This window comes from Marmota monax, unplaced genomic scaffold, assembly GCF_021218885.2.
Source record: "Marmota monax isolate L192 unplaced genomic scaffold, Marmota_monax_Labrador192_F-V1.1 WCK01_AAM20220418_F8-fsc00013, whole genome shotgun sequence".
NCBI classification, from domain to species: Eukaryota; Metazoa; Chordata; class Mammalia; order Rodentia; family Sciuridae; genus Marmota; species Marmota monax.
The window spans coordinates 3083232-3101286 of record NW_026692202.1 but is presented as its reverse complement, the minus strand read 5'-3'; the positions used below and the strand labels follow the sequence as shown (position 1 = coordinate 3101286).

Below are 18055 nucleotides of genomic sequence, written 5' to 3'. Positions count from 1 at the left end.
ATGGGATCTTAGTTCAGTAGGTGGTCTACACCTGTGAAAACCACATCCCCTAAGGCACCAAATACATAGGAATCCTATGGGGGAATTTCTCTCCCATAGTAAAAAGAAATGGAGTAGGATAGGCAGGGGGAGTACTATAAAGAAATGCAAAACGTTTTTAAAGTCACTATACTTTACATTACTTGTTAATCTCACCATAGATTTTAACTATGATTAGCATTTTTAAGTTTTAAAAACTACCTTGATTCATCTAATTAAATGTTTTTTAAAAAATATTTTTTAGTTGTAGCTGGACACAATACCTTTTATTTTATTTATTTATTTTTATGTGGTGCTGAGGATCGAACCCAGCACCTCGCAAGTGCTAGGCAAGCACTCTACCGTTGAGCCACAACCTCAGCTCCCCAATTTTTATTTTTTTTTAAAGGCCAGTGACCAATTTGATTGTATATAATTCAATATCACTGTGTTCTCTTCTTCCATTCTCACCATAATTATTCAGCAATTCTGTCAGTTTGTAATAATTATGATTAACCCTATTACGGGCACATTTATTAACAATGTATCTGTAATGTTTCACAAATGACTTAAACTAGTAACTGCAACTGTGCATTTCTCAATATGTCAACAGTATAACTGAACTGACACATGTCAATTTGTATCATTCCTACACTTGAAACAATTTGCAACTGCTGTTTCTTATTGCACAAATGCAACGAAGTAGCCACTGTGTGAAGCTGCGTAAAAGAAAATACTAACTTGGGCCTGGGGTTGTGGCTCAGTGGCAGAGCGCTTGCCTAGCATGTTCAAGGCCTTGGGTTTCATCCTCAGCACCACATAAAAATAAATAAATAAATAAATAAATGATATTGTGTCCAACTACAACTAAAAAATATTTTTTTAAAAGAAAATATAAGTAGCAAAGCTATTGCGCAGGACAATTAACAGAGGACTTCCTGAAAACAAAGAAAAATCTATTTCTATTTTGAGATGCACGTGTTCCCAAAAGCATTAATATGAACAGGTATAAAACTATGAAACAGGTGTTCTATGAAAATTCTTCTTTTAGAATCTGGTTCGTCTTGTTACTTCAAAAGGGCTGTTTCCATAGATACACTAGCCGGGCGTATTTTTACACACACACACACACACACATCCTCTTTTTGGCCATCCAATCACCAATAGGTGACAAGTGAACTGGACAAACCAGGGTGCAGTTTATCCTTTCATTCACTTTATTCTTGAAAGGATGTTCTAAACTTCCACGTTCTAGAATGTGTGTACATTTATTTGGAGACAACGTTTATAATTCTCTCAAAGGTGCTGGTAACTCCAGAGAAACGACCGTTGCATTATAGCTAAGCTTTTCTGAGCCACGTGGAACCACACGGCGCAGCAGCCTGGATCAGCTAGGCCTGAGGCGGTCTTCAGGGCGCCACTCCTGTGGGGTCATCCAAGGCGTGGCCTCCAGCAGGGGTCGCTACGCCAGTATCGCCCTGACCACGCGTCATTTCCGGCCTGTTCTGGTCTCGCAGGCGGAAGGGGCGGGGAAGGGGCGGGGCAGGAGCGGGTGGAGGGTTGGACTGGGGAACTGCAGTCGGCGCGGCCGCGGGGAGGGAGCGGCGGCCCTGACTTACAGGTAAGTGCGCCCCTACTGGCGCGCCGCGCCCCCGGCCGGTGCCGGTCTCTGTTGCTTCACTTTTTCACTGTGAAACATACGCTGGGACCCTCTGTGCCCCGCCCACACTCCTGCCAGGTCCACGCAAGAGTCTCCTGCGTCCTGCTGAGTCCGAACAACCTGCGGACGCCGCGTGAGCTCTGGGGCTGCACGAGGACTGTGGGATTGGGTGCGTCGGGGCTCCTGGGCCGGGGCGCTTCTGCTGGCTTCAGACGCAGACTCGGAACCCGGTGACGTGGGTGTTCAATTTCCTCTGACCTTGGGGAGTTGGAAAGGTGCACAGCCTGCAGGATGGGGAGGGCGCGAGGGGAATCCGACCTTGTCTCAGCCCTCAGCTTCTGAGGTCTCTAGAAGGGACAGTAACCTTAAGCTACAGTAATCGTCACAACATTTAGACGGGTTTCCCCATCCGACTGATCCATGTCCTATGCAGCGATTTCAGCTTCGTGCAGGTCAAGGACATGTTGCCTTTGTATCCTAACATTGCTCTTCTTGCAGACCTAGGTTAGTTCACAAATTTTACCTCTTTCGGCTTGTTGGCACTCATGCTTCTAATCGACATCCACACAGCTGAAGAGAGATTTCAGTGTACGCTCCTATTCGGTCATTTTCCTACTTAAGATCTTTCTGTGGCTTCATGCTGTCTGGGTCAGGTTCAAACTTTGATGGTCCAAACTTAGAGATGTAGCCCCTTGCCCATCAGTCCAGTCCTTCTGTGTGTTCTTTTCTGGGTTCATTTCTAATATACCAGTTCTCCTGGTCTACTTTCATTCCACAAGGTTTTGTTTGTTTGTTTGTTTTTAATTTTTTTAGTTGTAATGGACACAATACCTTTATTTTTATGTGATGATGAGGATCTAAACCAGTGCTTCACACATGCCAGGCAAGTGCTCTACCACTGAGCCACAACCTCAGCCCCCCTTTTGAATTAAGTGCTTAACAATTGCCAGGCATTATTCTCGCCTATTAGAATGCAGCAGAGGAGGGGAAATAGGGGTGAAGAATCCTACTGTTTTGAAGTGTTCATCTTAGGGACATGGGCAAACAAAAAAACACCCAGTAAATTACATGGTAGCATGTAATAAGTGCTGTGGGAGAACAAGGTATACAAGGTAAGGGATTTGGGGAGGGCAAGATGGAATAGAATTGGAATAGGGTGCTGCTGTTGTAAAGTGCTTGCCTCACATATGGAACTGGGTTTGATCCTCAGCACCACATGAAAATAAAATAAAGGTATTGTGTTCATCTACAATTAAAACTATTTAAAGAGTAGGTAGGCCTCATTGAGGGGACACTGAATCAAGATTTGAAGAAGGTAGAGAGTTACCTTTGCAGATAATCGGAATAAGAGTGTTTCACAAAGCTGGAAGAAAGTTCCCTGCTATGGTTTGAATGTGGCCCCAAATTTCATGTGTTGGGAACTTGATCCTCAGTACAGCTGTGTTGAAAGGTGGGACCTTTGGGAGGTGATTGGGTCATGAGGATTCTGCCCTTATGAATGGAGTAGTCCATCCATAGGTTAATAGGTTATTTGAGGAAGTGCTTTTGTTATAAAAGAGAGCTCTCCCTATTCTTGCTCTGTTGCCATGATGCCCTCTACCATGTAACCATGCATCAAGAAGGTCCTTATGGGATGCCAGCACCATGCTTTTGCACTTTACAGCCTCCAGAAATGATGAGCTAAATAAATACCTGTATTCACTTACCTGGGTGTGGTATTCGGTTGCAGCAATAGAAAATGAGCTAAGACAGTCCCTTGTATCTGAGGAGTATGAAGAAGGCCAGTTGTCTATAATTGAGCGAGCAAAGGGTGAAAGAGGCAGGTGATGAGGGTTTTGGGTGCTTTGGGGGGGATTTGAGGAAACAAGTAATATAGTCTGAATCACTTTTTTAAAGAATTTGTGGTACTGGGGATGTAACCCAGGACTGTGATCCACCACTGAGCTACACCCCTAGCCCTTTATATTTTATTTTGAGATAGGGTCTAAGTTGCCCAGGCTGGCCTCAAAAGTGTAATCCTTTGCCTCAGCCTCCCAAGTAGGTATGGATTACAGATATAGGCCACCACCCCTGGTCTGACAGCTTTTTAAAAGAGTCAGAGGATCATTCTTGCCATATTGTGGAGAACAGACTTCCTTGGAGCCTTTGTGTCACCTGGGGATGGGTGATGGTGGGCTGAATCTGTAGTAGCAGTGTAAGTAGTAAGAAGTGGTAGGACTCTGGACATGTTTTGAAAATACAGCCAAGGGTCTGGGGATGTGGCTCAAGCTCGCCAGGCATGCGCGGGGCGCTGGGTTCCATCCTCAGCACCACATAAAAATAAAGATAAAGATGTTGTGTCCACCGAAAACTGAAAAATAAATATTTTTAAAAATTCTCTCTCTCTCTCTCTCTCTCTCTCTCTCTCTCTCTCTCTCTCTCTCTCTTAAAAAAAAAAATACAGCCAACATGATTTCCAACATTATGGATATGATGGAAAGAGAAGCATCAAGAATGACTAGATGCTTTTGTTTTTAGCAATTAGAAGGATGGAGTTACCATTAACTGGGCTGTAGGTGGAGCAGGTCTGGGGCTGGGGGTATATGAGGAGTTTGTTTTTGGACCAGTTAAGTTTGAGGTGCCTATTACTCTTGTGGAGATGTCAAATAGACATTTGGACTTTGTATTGGGGGTTCTGTTCACTAAATGGACTCACAAGACTCAGCATATAATCATACTCATAGCTATAATTTATTACAGGAAAGGAATACCAAGCAAAATAACCAAAGAGAAAAGACAAATAGGGCAAAGTCTGGAGGAAACTAGGCACCATTTTCTCTAAAAGTCCTCTGCAGTAGAGTGACACAGGACATGCTTAATTTCTATGGCAACAATTATAACAGACTCCCAGAAAAAAAGTAGGTATTTAGCATAAAACAAATGATACAATTTTGGCACCATTCCTATCAGTTTGGGGTATGGTTGGAACTTTCTTAAAGTCCGAATTCTCAGACAATTTTGCAAGCAGGCCTTTCTAAGGATAGTAATTTCAGGCTTGTTATGTTAACTCTTTTTGTGCAGATATACAAGTCTAGAATTAGGGGGAAAGTTCTGGAATGGGGTTATAGATTAGGAAGTACTTCGTTATAAGGGTAGTACTTAAAGCCATGGAAATACTTGGTGTTTTGATGCATTTGTCAAAACAGGTTGGCTGAGTGGTGCAGAGTGGTACATACATGTAGTCCTAGCTACCTGGGAGGTTGAGGGAAAAGGATCCCAAGTTTGAGTCTAGCCTGGGCAACTTAGTGAGACCCAAGACTTTTTTTTTTTTTTTTTAAGGACTGGGGGTATAGCTCAATGGTAAAGTGTCCCCGGGTTTAATCCTCAATGCCAAAAAAGAAGAAAAAAAAAAAGTAGTTGACAGTACACTTAAAAGCTGAAAAGAAGAGGACTAAGACTGAGCCTTTGGGCCCTCCAATAGTAAGATATCAGGGAAAACGAAAGGAATTAGCAAAGGAGTTTTGAGAAGTAGCTCTTGGTGAAATAGGAGGAATTCCAAGAGTGAGGTGTCCTAGAAGCAAATAAAGAAAAGGGAGTGATCAGAAGTGAAGTAAAATGAAGACTAACCAATGACCTTTTGAATTTAGGAAATGACAGGAATGGAATTGGAAAGATTATGGACCCATCTTTTGAGGAATTTTATGTAAAGAAGAGCAAGAAAAGGTAGTAGCTGGGAAGTAGTAAAGTTAAAAGATTTGCTTTTTTTGTTTATTTGATTGTTTTTGAATGAGAGAAATAGCAATAGAAATGCTGATAGAATGGTCCGCTAGAAAGTAAAAAAAAAATAATTGTTTCAGGTCACCTTTGCTATTAGAATGTGCCTTAGACATCTATTTCCTTGAGCCACAACTTGTTACAGGGTCTAGTCTCCTCTCCTCCACACCTATGTTTATTTCTGTTCTCTGACAGCCAATAAATAAATTACTTGCCCACATTGTAACTAAATGGCACTACCATCAGGGCAAGGTGGGTGTTTTACACCTAGGTCTGGTTAGGCCCTTGGATATGTGGGCAAATGAGTGAATGCAGGTTAGATGTGGTAATGGGTAGGATATTCAGTCATTTCTAGAAAATGAATCTGCAACTATTGAGTTTTTAAAAAAAGTGCTATGCAGAAAGGGGGTGGGAGTGAGGAATATGACACAGTTTCTGCCCTCCCTCCCCTTTGAGGATGGGAGATAAAACAGTCCACATGAACTAATTAGAAAATGGCAAATTACGTAGTATTTGTGCAACTAGAGTCTGGTGCAGGGGTTGGCAAAGGATGAGAGGAACTTGTGTGGAATCTGGAAGAGATGGAGGCCATGCTAAAAGGACAAACCTTTTCAGCAATGGAATATTATTTTCAAATGAAATATAAGGAACCCTGGATTCTCTCTGACTTCCTACTTCCACCTTAGGGCTCCTCTGACCAGTTCTGGGTTCTTAGGCTCCTCCCTTGAGGCCCAAGTGTCCACTGGCTAACATCTTCAAATGGTCATCATTTCCAGCAAAAACTAGATTAATTTGTTTCTTCAGTTTTATATTTTTCATATATTTTATCTAAACATCCAGTAGGCAGTATTTGCCTGCTGGAAAGAGAAGCAGATCACAGAGGGAGTAAGTAGCTAATGAACACAAAGGTAAAACTTAGTTTGACATTTAAAAATGTGTTTTATTTACATGTCAGTATGATTTTAAATAGTTACTTTTTGCTAGTAAAGGTTGCCTCTTGTAGGTAAATGTGACCATCTGATGTGGGCCTAAGGCATCATATCCAGGCATTCTTCAAAGAAAACAACAGTGTAGTATAAAGCTAGGACTTTTTTTTTTTTTGTACTGGGAATTGAAACTAGTACAAAATTGAACCCAGGGCCTCACATATGCTAGGCAAGTCCTCTATCACTGGGCTGCATCTAGAGCCCTTTTTAAAATTTGTTTATTTCAAGACAGGGTCTCCCTAAGTTGCCCAGGCTGACCTTGAACTTTGTTATCCTCCTGCCTCAGCCTTCTGAGTCATTGGAATTACTCAGCTAAAGCTAGGACATTAGAATAGGGAATGTGACACCCAGGAACTGACATAGAGACTCAACTTCCTAACCCTAGTGATGGCCATTTCCTTCCCCTCAGTTGAAGTGACTGTTCTTCCTAGTCCCCTGCTCCTAAAACTCCATTCTCTCTGGTATTATAGTAGGTGAAGGTAGCTTTTGTTAAAGAAAAAAATCTTTAGTGATCCTTGAAACACAAAGTCTCAGAACTCCTGGGATATGGTATTTTCTTCCTTTATCTCTACTTTTATAAAATGTAAATTTCTTTCTTTAAATGAGTATTGTTCAGTTTCTATTAAATTAGAATATGTATAAATGTACCTTTTCTCCCCACTGGTGCCAGGGCTCAAACCATGAGATGCAAGGCAAGCACATTACCACTGAGCTATACTCCCTAGCCCTGTAATTTTTTGAAACATTTTTCTTGACGGTGCTTTAAGTAGTTCCCTACAATTATTTTAGAATATGAATTTAATAGCACTTAAAAATTATTCCAAATTATAATTATGTTGAAAAATAGCCCTTAAGTTCAGCCTGCTTATTTTTCTCATTTAAGGCTTAGAATAATAAAGTCAAGTTTATGTTGTCTACTCATTATGCCAGGAAAATAAGGCCCCAAAATGTTAACTATAAACTGAAAGTAGCCAGCCCTGGTTGTTTTTTTTTGTTGTTGTTGTTTGTTTATTTGTTTGGTTTGGTTTGGATGGTACAATACCAGGGATTGAACCCAGGGATGCTTAACTTCTGTGTCACATCCCCAGTCCTTTTTATTTTTTGAGGCAGGGTTTCGCTAAGTTGCTTAGGGCCTCGCTAAGTTGCTGAGGCTGGTTTTGAACTCATGATCCTCCTGCCTTAGGCTCCCAAGCAGCTGGGATTACAGGTGTGCACCACTGCACCCAGCTAGCTCTGTATTTTTGAGTGAGCCATACAGATAATTATTGTTGTCAGCCTTGTAATAAATGAAATAAATGGAATTAATGAAATAAATAGAAGTAAATGTAATAAATGGAAGAAAACCTGAAGAGAACCATTATCAAAGAAGTCATTACCTAAGTATAATCTTGGCACAAAGACATTTTACAGACTCACAGTATGAGGATATCAACCATGTGGAAACCCTTCTCTTATTACCAAATCATGGTCCCTAAAACAATCTTGGTGTGCTTAGGGAGGTCTGCCACCATCATAGTATGATTTCTGCTGCATTTGAGGTGAAGATAAGGAATTGATTGATCTCTAGCATATCAGCATCTCAGTATCTCTGCAAATGATTATCTAGTTTTGTGGGTCTCTGCCCCTTCTGCTAGCAAATGCCTCAAACAGTGGGAAGAAAATGTTAAAGGAAGTAAAAATCATCCAGCAGCAGTGGCACATGCTTGTAATCCCAGCGGCTCAGGAGGTTGAGACAGGAGGATTGTGTGTTCGAAACCAGCCTCAGCAATGGAGAGGTGATAAGCAACTCAGTAAGACCTTGTCTCTAAATAAAATACAAAAAGGGGCTGGGGATGTGGCTCAGTGGTTGAGTGCCCCCGAGTCCAATCCCTGGTCCCTCCCCAACCCAACATTTAAAAAAAAAAAAAGGAAGTAAAAATCAAGTCTATCCCATTTGTTTATTCCTAGCTCTGATTCACCGGGGTTGAAGGTTGAAATCATTTAGAGGTTCATTGTGGGTTTCATGAAGTCATGATCTGCTCTTTCCTTGGCATATGAATATTATAAGGATATAGTATATATTAATAAACAGTTTCTCAAAATTTTTCTTTTAACAAAAGAAAAGTCATTGAGAATTATTGATAATATTTTTCAGTAGCAGACAGTACCCAGAGCTAATTGGAGGGAGGGAAAAGAGTAGAACCAGTGTTTTCACACATGTTGGTGTCTTATTGAACCATTGTGACAACCCTAGGAGCTAAGCATACTAATTGCACCATGGTATGGTACTACTCTTGGCAGGTACAGACTAATATGGCCTTGTATAGGGAAGCCTACGTATAATACTAGATATAAAGTGTTCACAGCATGTGGGTGTGATTTATGATGCTGCACTTGTGAAATAAAACTAAATTATTATCTGTTTCAGGTTACATGTGCCATGGCTATGACTAGTGTCAGATTGCTCACTGGTGTTTTAAGAAGATCAGATGCCTGGATTGGATTCTGGAATGTTCTTCAAGGGACACCTTCTTCACATAAACTCTGTGCTTCCTGGAATCGATACTTGTATTTTTCTAGTAGCAAGTTAAATACATCGAAGTATAAAATACTTCTCCATAGTATCTTCCCTTTGAGACTCCCAGGGCTTTTGGTATCTCCAGAATATATTTTTCCATTTTCTATAAGACTCAAAAGTAATATAAGGTCTAAAAAATCCTCTAAAAAGACTGTGCAAAAATTAGAGGATGAAGAAGACTCTGATGAGGAGGGTGATCATGAGGACAGGAGTGAGCAGGAAGCGGAGCTGGAGGATGACCCTAGTGTAATCAAAGACTACAAAGACCTGGAGAAAGTTGTGCAGTCTTTTCGGTATGATGTTATCCTGAAGACAGGCCTTGATATTGGGAGAAAGTGAGTATGATGTATGTTTTATTATAAACCCAATTGTCATCTGGTTATTTTAATGTAGTATCATAAATCACTCAGCCTGTATTTATGGTAAAGAATAACCACAGATATGAAAGGACCTTATAGGTAACCTGTTTCAACTATTTCATTTTATAGATGAGAAAACTGATTCCCTAAGAAGTCAAGTGACTGTCTGCAATTCCCATGTGCCATATTTCCTTGATTCTAATGCACAATTGAGTATACGATGAACCATTGATTTAATAACAGCTTCTTGAGGAGAAAAGGAATCACCATATTAGATGTATATAGCAAGCATAAAAACGCACCTGGATTTCACTACAATGTGAGAAGGTACCTTTCAGAATCAACAAGAGGAGTATATTGTGGTGGTTAATAATACAGGCTCTTGAACCAGACTACTGGGGTTTCAATCCTGGTTCTGTGTATGACCCTGGGCAGGTTACTTCAACTCTCTATATCTCAGTTTCCTTATCTGTCAAACAGGGATAATGGAACCTCCTTTAGAGGTTAATTGCTAGGATTAAATATCTATCCAAAGCACTTATAATGGTGCCTGGCACATAGTCAGTATTCAATATATGTTACATATTATGAAGAAAATTTAATGTGTTTGTAATACATAGAAATAGTAACTGTAACTTTCAGAATTTCTTTTTTTAAAAATTTTTATTAGTTATTGATGGACCTTTATTTATATATTTGTTTATTTGTGGTGCTGATAATCGAACCCAATGCCTCACACATGCTAGGCAAGCGCTCTACCACTTAGCCACAACCCCAGCCCCCAGAATTTCTTTAATATGCTCATTCTCTCAGCTAGACTGGTTATAACAGTGACCATCATTGTCACTCATTCCTTTAGCAATCATTGATTGATTGTGTGCATACTGCATACAAGGTAAGAATTGTGGTATGAATACATTCAGAAAGATTTCCTTATGTAATTTGTACCTTTAAGACCTCATTTAATGGCATAATTTTTTTAATTCATGAAGCTTAAGAGTCTCAAAAAGATTTGGGCCCATTGGTCCCCCTCTTGGCTGATGATCAGAATTTGTTGAATGTTCTCCAAAATCTGGCAAACTCATAACAGGACATCTCCTTTCCCAGAGTAGTAGTTACTGCTGTTATTATTAAATTGAACCCCAACTATCAGTCACCTGGAGTCAGATCATCAAAAGGAAATTTTTGTCTGCATCCTCTGATCTGATTGTTCAGTGGTTTAAATTCAGAGAGTTGAGCAGTTGTTGGGTTGGCACTTCCTCAACCTTAAGGTTTCTTAATTGTCTTGATATGAATGTAGTGCCTGGGTTTTCTCTCAGAGTGCAGAGCAGGTGCCTGAGGGGAATTCAGTGTCCACTCACTTTGAGTATGCTTAATCACCAAGTTGTAGCCATGTAGTTGTTGCACTGGGAGAATAGAGGTTGGTATGCATGCTAAAACCTCCTATAGACAGGCACAGTGATGCACACCTGTAATCCTAGTTACTCGGGAGACTGATACAGGAGTATCACAAGTTTGAGGCCAGGCTAGCAACTCAGCAAGACCCTGTCTCAAAATTTTTTTTAAAAAAGAGGGAGGAGTCTGGGGACGTAGCCCTGTATTAGACCAAGGGTTTAATCCCTACTGACAGATACACAAAGCTTCATCTAATTAACAGCCCAACAGTACTAGAAAATCTTTGCAGTAGTTCAGCATATATTCAGAAGTGCCCTTTGGTCTCCCGGTTTTAGATACATACAGACAAAGTTGAGTTTCACTTTCCTAGCACTCAAAATGCAGATTTTATGGGGCGTCGTCAGAATAAATATTAACGGCAGGTGTTTCTCTCAAACCTGTATAATTATTTTGAATATATTTCTATATTTTAAAGTGTTTTGACTTCTTTTTTTTTTTTTTTTTTGAATAGCAAAGTGGAAGATGCATTCTATAAAGGTGAACTCAGACTTAATGGGGAAAAATTATGGAAGAAAAGCAGAACGGTGAGACATTAAACTTATAATGACAGCCAGAAATTTTTGTTTATTGTTCTGCCACTACTCAAGGCTGCCCTGTTTTCCCTTACCTTCTCTTGAGGTCCTCTGTAGTTCTGGTCAGCTGGTGGGTGTTAACAACAGGCTTCAGTCACTCACACAGACCACTTTCTCCTTTGTAGCCTTAATGACCTTGTGATGAAGAGGATTTTGGGATAAGCTACCATCAGGACTGGCAACAATCCATTAATTAAACTTCCAGGGTATTAATGTTAGCCTCCATGGAATCATAATAATTAGATTAAAAAGAAACATTTGATCCATGTAGAGGTGTTCTTTGCCCTGATGTTATCTGAGCAGATGTTCCATTCTGTTCATTTCTGCAGCCCCCACTGAGCTCTTGCTTGAGTACACTGCTCTGTGTGTACAGCAGCTTGAAAAAGATGGTCTGTATTTTCTGACAGTATTATTATTTTTGTGTTCTGGGGGTTGTTTGCTTGTTTGTTTTTTTTTTTTTTGTCATGTAGGGGATTAAACTCAAGGGTTTGTGCATGTTAGCCAAGCACTGCCACTAACACTCTTGACCTTAAAAGAAAAGAGAAAAAAATATATATATATGCATATGTACACACAACATACATACCTGGGATTTTTGTTTTGTTGTTTTGTATTGCTACTGGGGATTGAATCCAGAGGCACTCTACCCAGAGCTACATCCCCAGCCCTTTTTATTTAGTCTAACTAAGTTGCCAGGTTGACCTCGAACTTACTTATAATCCTCCTGCCTTAGCCTCTCAAGTCACTGAGACTATGGTCATGCACCACCATGTCTGGCTGATACATTTGTTTTTTGAGATGCCTCTGCCTCCTCAGTAGCTTGGGTTACAGGAATGCACCACTGTGCCTGGCTTAAAAATATTTTGTATGGCTTGGGAGGCTGAGGCAAGAGGATCATAAGTTTAAGGCCAGCCTCAGCAATTTAGCAAGGTCCTAAGCAACCTAGCAAGACCCTGCTCCAAAATAAAAAGTGGGCTGGGGATATAGCTTAGTTGGTAGAATGCTTGCCTCACATGCACAAAGTCCTGGGTTCAATCTCCGGCACCACACACAAAAATAAATAAAAAAATAAATAGTGCTGAGGATGTGGCTTAGTGGTTAGGGATCCCTGGATTCAGTCCCTGGTACCCCCTCCCCAAATTGTAAAAATAGTTACATGTAGGTGGGTGCAGTGGTATACACCTATAATCCCAGTAACTCGGGAGACTGAGGCAAGAGGATCACAAGTTGTAGGCCAGCATCAGTAACTTAGTGAGGCCTTAAGTAACTTAAAAAGACTTGTCTCAATTTTTAAAAAGAGGCTGGTTGGGGCTGGGGCTGGGGCTCAGTAGTAGAGCACTTGCCTAGCATGTGTGAGGCACTGGGTTCAATTCTCAGCACCACATATAAATGAATAAAATAAAGGTCCATTGACAACTAAAAAATATTAAAAATAAAAAATAAAGCTGGGGATGTGTCCAGTGATAAAAACCTCTGGGTTCAGTCCCTAGTACCACCAAAAAAAAAAAAAAAAATTATATATATATACACACATACACACACACACACACACACACACATACACACACACACACATATATTATATATATATATATATATATATATATATCTGGAATTAAAATATTTTCATTACTATTATGTATCTTTGGCACGTTATGGATTGTGTTGATTTTCTTCATGCCTTTTATGTTATGAATTTTTACCATAAGTATGTGTCACATAATTGGAAAAAATAAATACTATTAGTAAAAGTTAACAAAACACATTAAAAGGGTTAAGAGAAAGACCCTTTTTTAAAAGTTTGGAAACATAACACCTATGAGATATTAGAAGATGTCATCTCTTATAAGGAACAAATATTTCAGTGAAGTTAGATACACTTTTGGAGGTAGGTTTTATTTCATCTTCCATAATCCCCCTGGGGTTGGAGGACCTTAGCTACCTCCTGTTGCCCTGGGATGGGAAACAGTAACTGTCCTGACCTGCACTGGGGTGAGCACTGAGGCATCCTGCAGACCTTGTTCCCTGAGATACAGGTTCTTGCAGCTATGTGGGCAGAAGGAGGGAAAGCTCCCCCATGCTTGTCTCAGCAACCCGCTTCCCCACAAGGCCCAGGATCCTCTGAGAGCTCTGAGTCGGCAGGTTCAGACTGGCGTGTCAGCCATTGTTCAGTGAACTGCAGAAAACCAGGTGCTCCAGATAGGCCCTGCTCTGCCCTTAATTGCTTTCTCCTCGGTCACCGTATTCCAAAGGCAAGACCTGTTCTTGGAGTATGGAATGATTACTCCCTGCACACCCTGCCTCTCTGCTGGGGCCTCATTTACAAACCCCACAAGCCTATTTTTGTCCCTCCTCTTTGAGATATTGTTAACTAAGGCCTAATTGCTGCTGCTTCATTCTGCCATGGGTGTTCTGTTGTCTCAACTGCCTTCCAGATTTCTCCTGAGGGTCAGCAAAGGCAGAGACCAGCATTAACACTCAGCTGCCTTGTTACTAGGAGGCCTGGTAGCCATAGAAACTGCAGCTAAGGGGAGATTTGAAATGTAGATATTTGGAACAGCCAGTAATCCCAGCCAGTTTTGCTTTGTGTCTGCTAAAGGACAGGGCCTGGGAGGGGAATAAAGAATGCCTCGCCTTCCTTGGCCTGCTCCACAGAGCCTATGTCTGGCTGCTGGCCTCAGAGGGTCAGGCGCTTGCCGGATGCTGCAGCTCCAAACCTGGCTGCCTACAGCTGGACAAAGCTTTTCTGTGAGCTGCAAAATAGGTGGGATCCATATTGCTGTAGGTGCTGAGTAGCTGTTGACAAACAGTGGGTGTGAGGAGCCCAAATGTGGGGTTGATGTCTTCCTAAACTCACCTCTCCCCCTGATCATCTGGGCACAGGAGAAACATCCCTAGCCTCTCTCTGCCCCAGAAGGAAGCCACCAAAGGGATTCACTTTTCAACTGCACGATAACTGAACCATGTATCTTTGAAAGGATGCAAAGAATATTGCCTTTTATTTGTATACCCTTTTGTATCACATGCATTTTTTTATTAAAAATAAATTTTAATGAAATAGATTTATACCAAAAGAGGTAAGCAGTTTCCAAGCCTTGTGTTTCTTTCTTTTCTTTTTCTTTTTTTTTTTTTTTTTTTTTTGGCAGTATTGGGGATTGAACATAGGGGTGCTGTACCACTGAGTTACATTGCCAGCTCTTTTTATTTTATTTTGAGTTTTAAGTTGCCACGGCTGGCCTCAAATTTAGAGGCCAGCTTGGAGCTGGCTCAAGTCTTACATTTCTGATTGAACCCAACAGAACTATAGGAGGGCAGAGCCCCTCCAGATGATGCTTATGTAGGTCCATTCTTCATAGTTAAGGAGAGAGCAGTCTTTTTGTTCTTTTTAGATATACGTGACAGTAGAGTGTATTTTGCCATATTATACATAAATGGAATATAACATTGTAACTAGAATTCCATTCTTGTGGTTGTACATGAAGTGGAATTACACTGGTCATGTATTCATATATGAAAATAGCAAAGTTATGTCAGATTCACTCTACTGTCTTTTCTATTCCCATCCCCCCTCCATCCCTTTCATTCAAGGGGAAAGCAGTCTTGATGCCTGACTGTAATTTGAGTCTGTTTCTCAGCCCAGAGGAGAAGTCATTGATTTAAAATTGGCCCCTGCCTTGAGAGTTTTGCATCTAGCTACTGTGTGCTTCCCAGAATGACCAGTGTAGAATGGTGGTTAGTAGGTAGGCGTGTGCATGTTGAACATCAAAGTTGGACCTGCAGAGGACTTGGGTGGGTGGGAGAATAGATATGGGGTTGTCCTGATGAGGTACAAATATTTTGACTGTCTGAAGTTGTGTCTGCTGCAGAGAATGTAATTGAAAAATAAGGCAAAAGTCAACATTTGACATCTTGTGGGTTTTTTAAAATATTTTTTTAGTTGTAGATGCACACAATATCTTTATTTATTTTTATGTGGTGCTGAGGATCCAACCCAGTGCCACACATGTGAGGCAAGTGCTCTATCACTGAGCCCCAGCCCCAGTCCTGCTTTTTTTTTAAGAATGAATTTTTTAATATCTTTAATTGTAGATGGACACAATACCTTTTTTTTTTTAATGTGTGCTGAAGATCAAACCCAGTGCCTCATGTGTGCTAGACAAGTGCTGTACCCCTGAGCCACAGCCCCACTCCTTTGCTGTCTTTTTTTTTTTGGTACTGGGATTGAACTCCAGGGGCACTTTACCAATGAACTACATCTCCAACCCTTTTCATTTTGAGACAAAGTCTCACTGGGGCCTCGCTAAATTGCTGGCTGGCCCAGAACTTGTGATCTTTCTGTTTCAGCCTCCCAGTTGCTGGGATTACATGTGTGTGGCATGCTGCCCAGCAATATCATGCTTCTTAACTGACGCCCTCTAATAGGTGTTAAATAGCCATGTAGACTGTATAGACCACCGCACATGGGGTTGTTCCCCACCATTGGGAGTGTTTGGGAGGCCTTTTTTTTTTAAGCAGGCTCTGGCAACTGGGTCTGTTTAGTCCCTTCTTGAGCTTCTGGGAAGATTCCATGAGATCCTGAGCCACTTGGACCCAGTAATTTGTCACAGGTTCTTCACACCCTCAGCACAGACCTGAGATTTTAGGACTTTGATCGGGCAGGACTGCCCTAGGGTGTGCCTTGAGGAGCTCAAGCCAAAACTCCCTTCTTGGCAAGAATGGGTTTGACCCACAGTATCCAACGCCACCTTTGTGGGTGGAGGCTTGTCTCTATGATTGTATGGCATCACTTGGGCAAGCTAACACTGGTGTGTTTTGTTTGTTTTTGTTGGTGCTGAGGATTGAACTCAGGACCTCATATGTGCTAGGCAAGTGCTTTTACCACTGAGCCACATCCCCAGCCCTGGGCCAGCTAACACTGGAAAAGCAGTTTCTTTACTTCCTTTTCTCTGCAGCTGACTGTTGTCCATAGTGAATGATTTCCAACACACTGCCCCAGCTCCATTTTATGTAAGTCACCTGGATTAAAAAAATCAATGAAAGTAGCCAGGTGCAGTGTTGCACACCTGTAATCCCAGTGGCTCAGGAGGCTGAGACAAGAGGATTACAAATTCAGGGCAAGGACTGGAGATATGGCTCAGTGCTAGAGTGCCCCTGGGTTAAATCCCCAGTATTATGGCCTCACCTGTAATTCAAGTGACTCAGGAGGCTGAGGAAGGAGGATTATAAGTTTGAGGCCAGCCTCAGCAATTTAGGGAGACTGTCTCAAAGAAGGACTTGGAGATAATATAGCTTTTACTAAAGGTTTTTTACCCTGAGGTTCAGTCTCTAATATGATGATAATCCCAGTGACTCCTGAGGCTGAGGCAAGAGGATTGCAAGTTCAAAGCCAGCCATTTTGGCCAGCCCAAGAAGACTGGGGAAGTAAAATGTCCCTGGGTTCAATTCCTGGTATCCCCCCCAAAAAAATAAATAAATAAGTTGAAGCATGGTGTTGGAAATTATCCTTCCAGTACATGTGGTAATTTCTGTGCACAAAGATTGTGTTCCACCTTCTTTATCTTGCCAGTATCCCCCCCAAAAAAATATGTCCATTCAAATATTTCCTAAATCATCCAATCAACATATTTGAACGATTCCACACACAGAAACTGCCCACCCACAGGCAGCCAGTTGTCTAGCTCTGAAGAATACTGGCTGGTGTTGAGTCCCTGTGTGTGAGGCACCCTTTTGGAGAGGCTCTTTCACTCTAAGGCACAGGAAAGGGTGACAGATTCAGAGGAGTCAAAGCCCTTTCTTACCTGCCCATCCTGGATAATGATCACCTGATCACAGGGAGAAAAACAGATGTCTGCATAGGCCTGGGTGTTCTGAAATATAATGAAGGTTCATTTTCTTATTCTTTTCAGGTGAAAATAGGAGATACATTGGATCTTCTCATTGGAGAGGACAAAGAAGCAGAAACAGAGACAGTGATGAGGATTCTCCTGAAAAAAGTGTTTGAAGAGAAGACTGAAAGTGAAAAATACCGAGTGGTGTTACGAAGGTGGAAAAAGTTAACATTGCCTAAGAAAAGTATGTCTAAATAAATGGATTGTTTTTTATCCATGAAGCTGCTTTCTAATGGTGGGGGAAGGAGCCAACATTTAAAAAAAAAAAGGGGGGGGGGACTTTTTACTAAAATAAAGTTCTCTTACCATTAGAGGAATCTGCAGAGCATTTTGTGAAGATTAGGAGACACTTCCTGGCCAGTGTTTCTCTCCAGACTGGATCTGTGCTGCTTTCCCCCTCATGGTGGAGAGAACCTTTTGCCCAGAGTGAGGCGTGTTCTGGAGGAGCAAAGCCCACGGAGGGCTTTAATGACCTGCCTCCTGCTTCCCACACTACCTATCTCACGAGTCATTATGAAATAAACTGCCTTGTTGTTTCCTAGGATTTTTATTTGAAATTTTCCCCTGCCCTGGGGCCAGCTTCCCCAGGCTCAGGCTTCTTATGGCAAAACCAGCAAAGGAAAGGTTGCCCTTCAGTTTATTACAGAAGCTTTGGGAGGTCCCTTTCTTCACCTGCTTCCTAAATTACCAACACAACTGGCCCTAGTTTTCCTTCAGAAATCTGGATGAGTGAAGTTGTTACAACTAATTCCATCCAGGCTAGGGCCCATTTGAAATTGTTTAGAGAATGCATCAAATTAAGGCAGG

General features: G+C 41.4%; 1 protein-coding gene across 5 annotated transcripts; it reads left to right on the top strand.

Moving 5' to 3' along the window:
• The first annotated feature begins 1565 nt into the window (after positions 1-1565).
• Mtres1 (mitochondrial transcription rescue factor 1) lies at positions 1566-17805 on the top strand. Of its 5 annotated transcripts, none has more exons than XM_046430555.1 (5): positions 1566-1639; positions 8825-9309; positions 11240-11312; positions 17267-17432; positions 17561-17805. In XM_046430555.1, exons 2-5 carry the CDS (start codon positions 8837-8839, stop codon positions 17788-17790), a joined length of 942 nt encoding a protein of 313 aa, XP_046286511.1. In that variant the 5' UTR covers positions 1566-1639; positions 8825-8836; the 3' UTR covers positions 17791-17805. The 5 variants fall into 5 exon arrangements, with proteins under 5 accessions (XP_046286511.1, XP_046286525.1, XP_046286517.1 ...); XM_046430569.2 differs by lacking the exon at positions 1566-1639 and adding an exon at positions 1682-1847; XM_046430561.2 differs by lacking the exon at positions 1566-1639 and adding an exon at positions 1682-1913.
• Positions 17806-18055: the final 250 nt, after the last annotated feature.

What these genes read in the sequence shown, in the direction of transcription:
- Mtres1 (XM_046430555.1), top strand. Translation starts at nt 8,837, where the DNA reads ATGGCTATGACTAGTGTCAGATTGCTCACTGGTGTTTTAAGAAGATCA. An exon ending in TATGGAAGAAAAGCAGAACG is followed by an intron (nt 11,313 to 17,266) that starts GTGAGACATTAA and finishes TATTCTTTTCAG; the next exon opens with GTGAAAATAGGAGATACATT. An exon ending in GTTAACATTGCCTAAGAAAA is followed by an intron (nt 17,433 to 17,560) that starts GTATGTCTAAAT and finishes TCTTACCATTAG; the next exon opens with AGGAATCTGCAGAGCATTTT.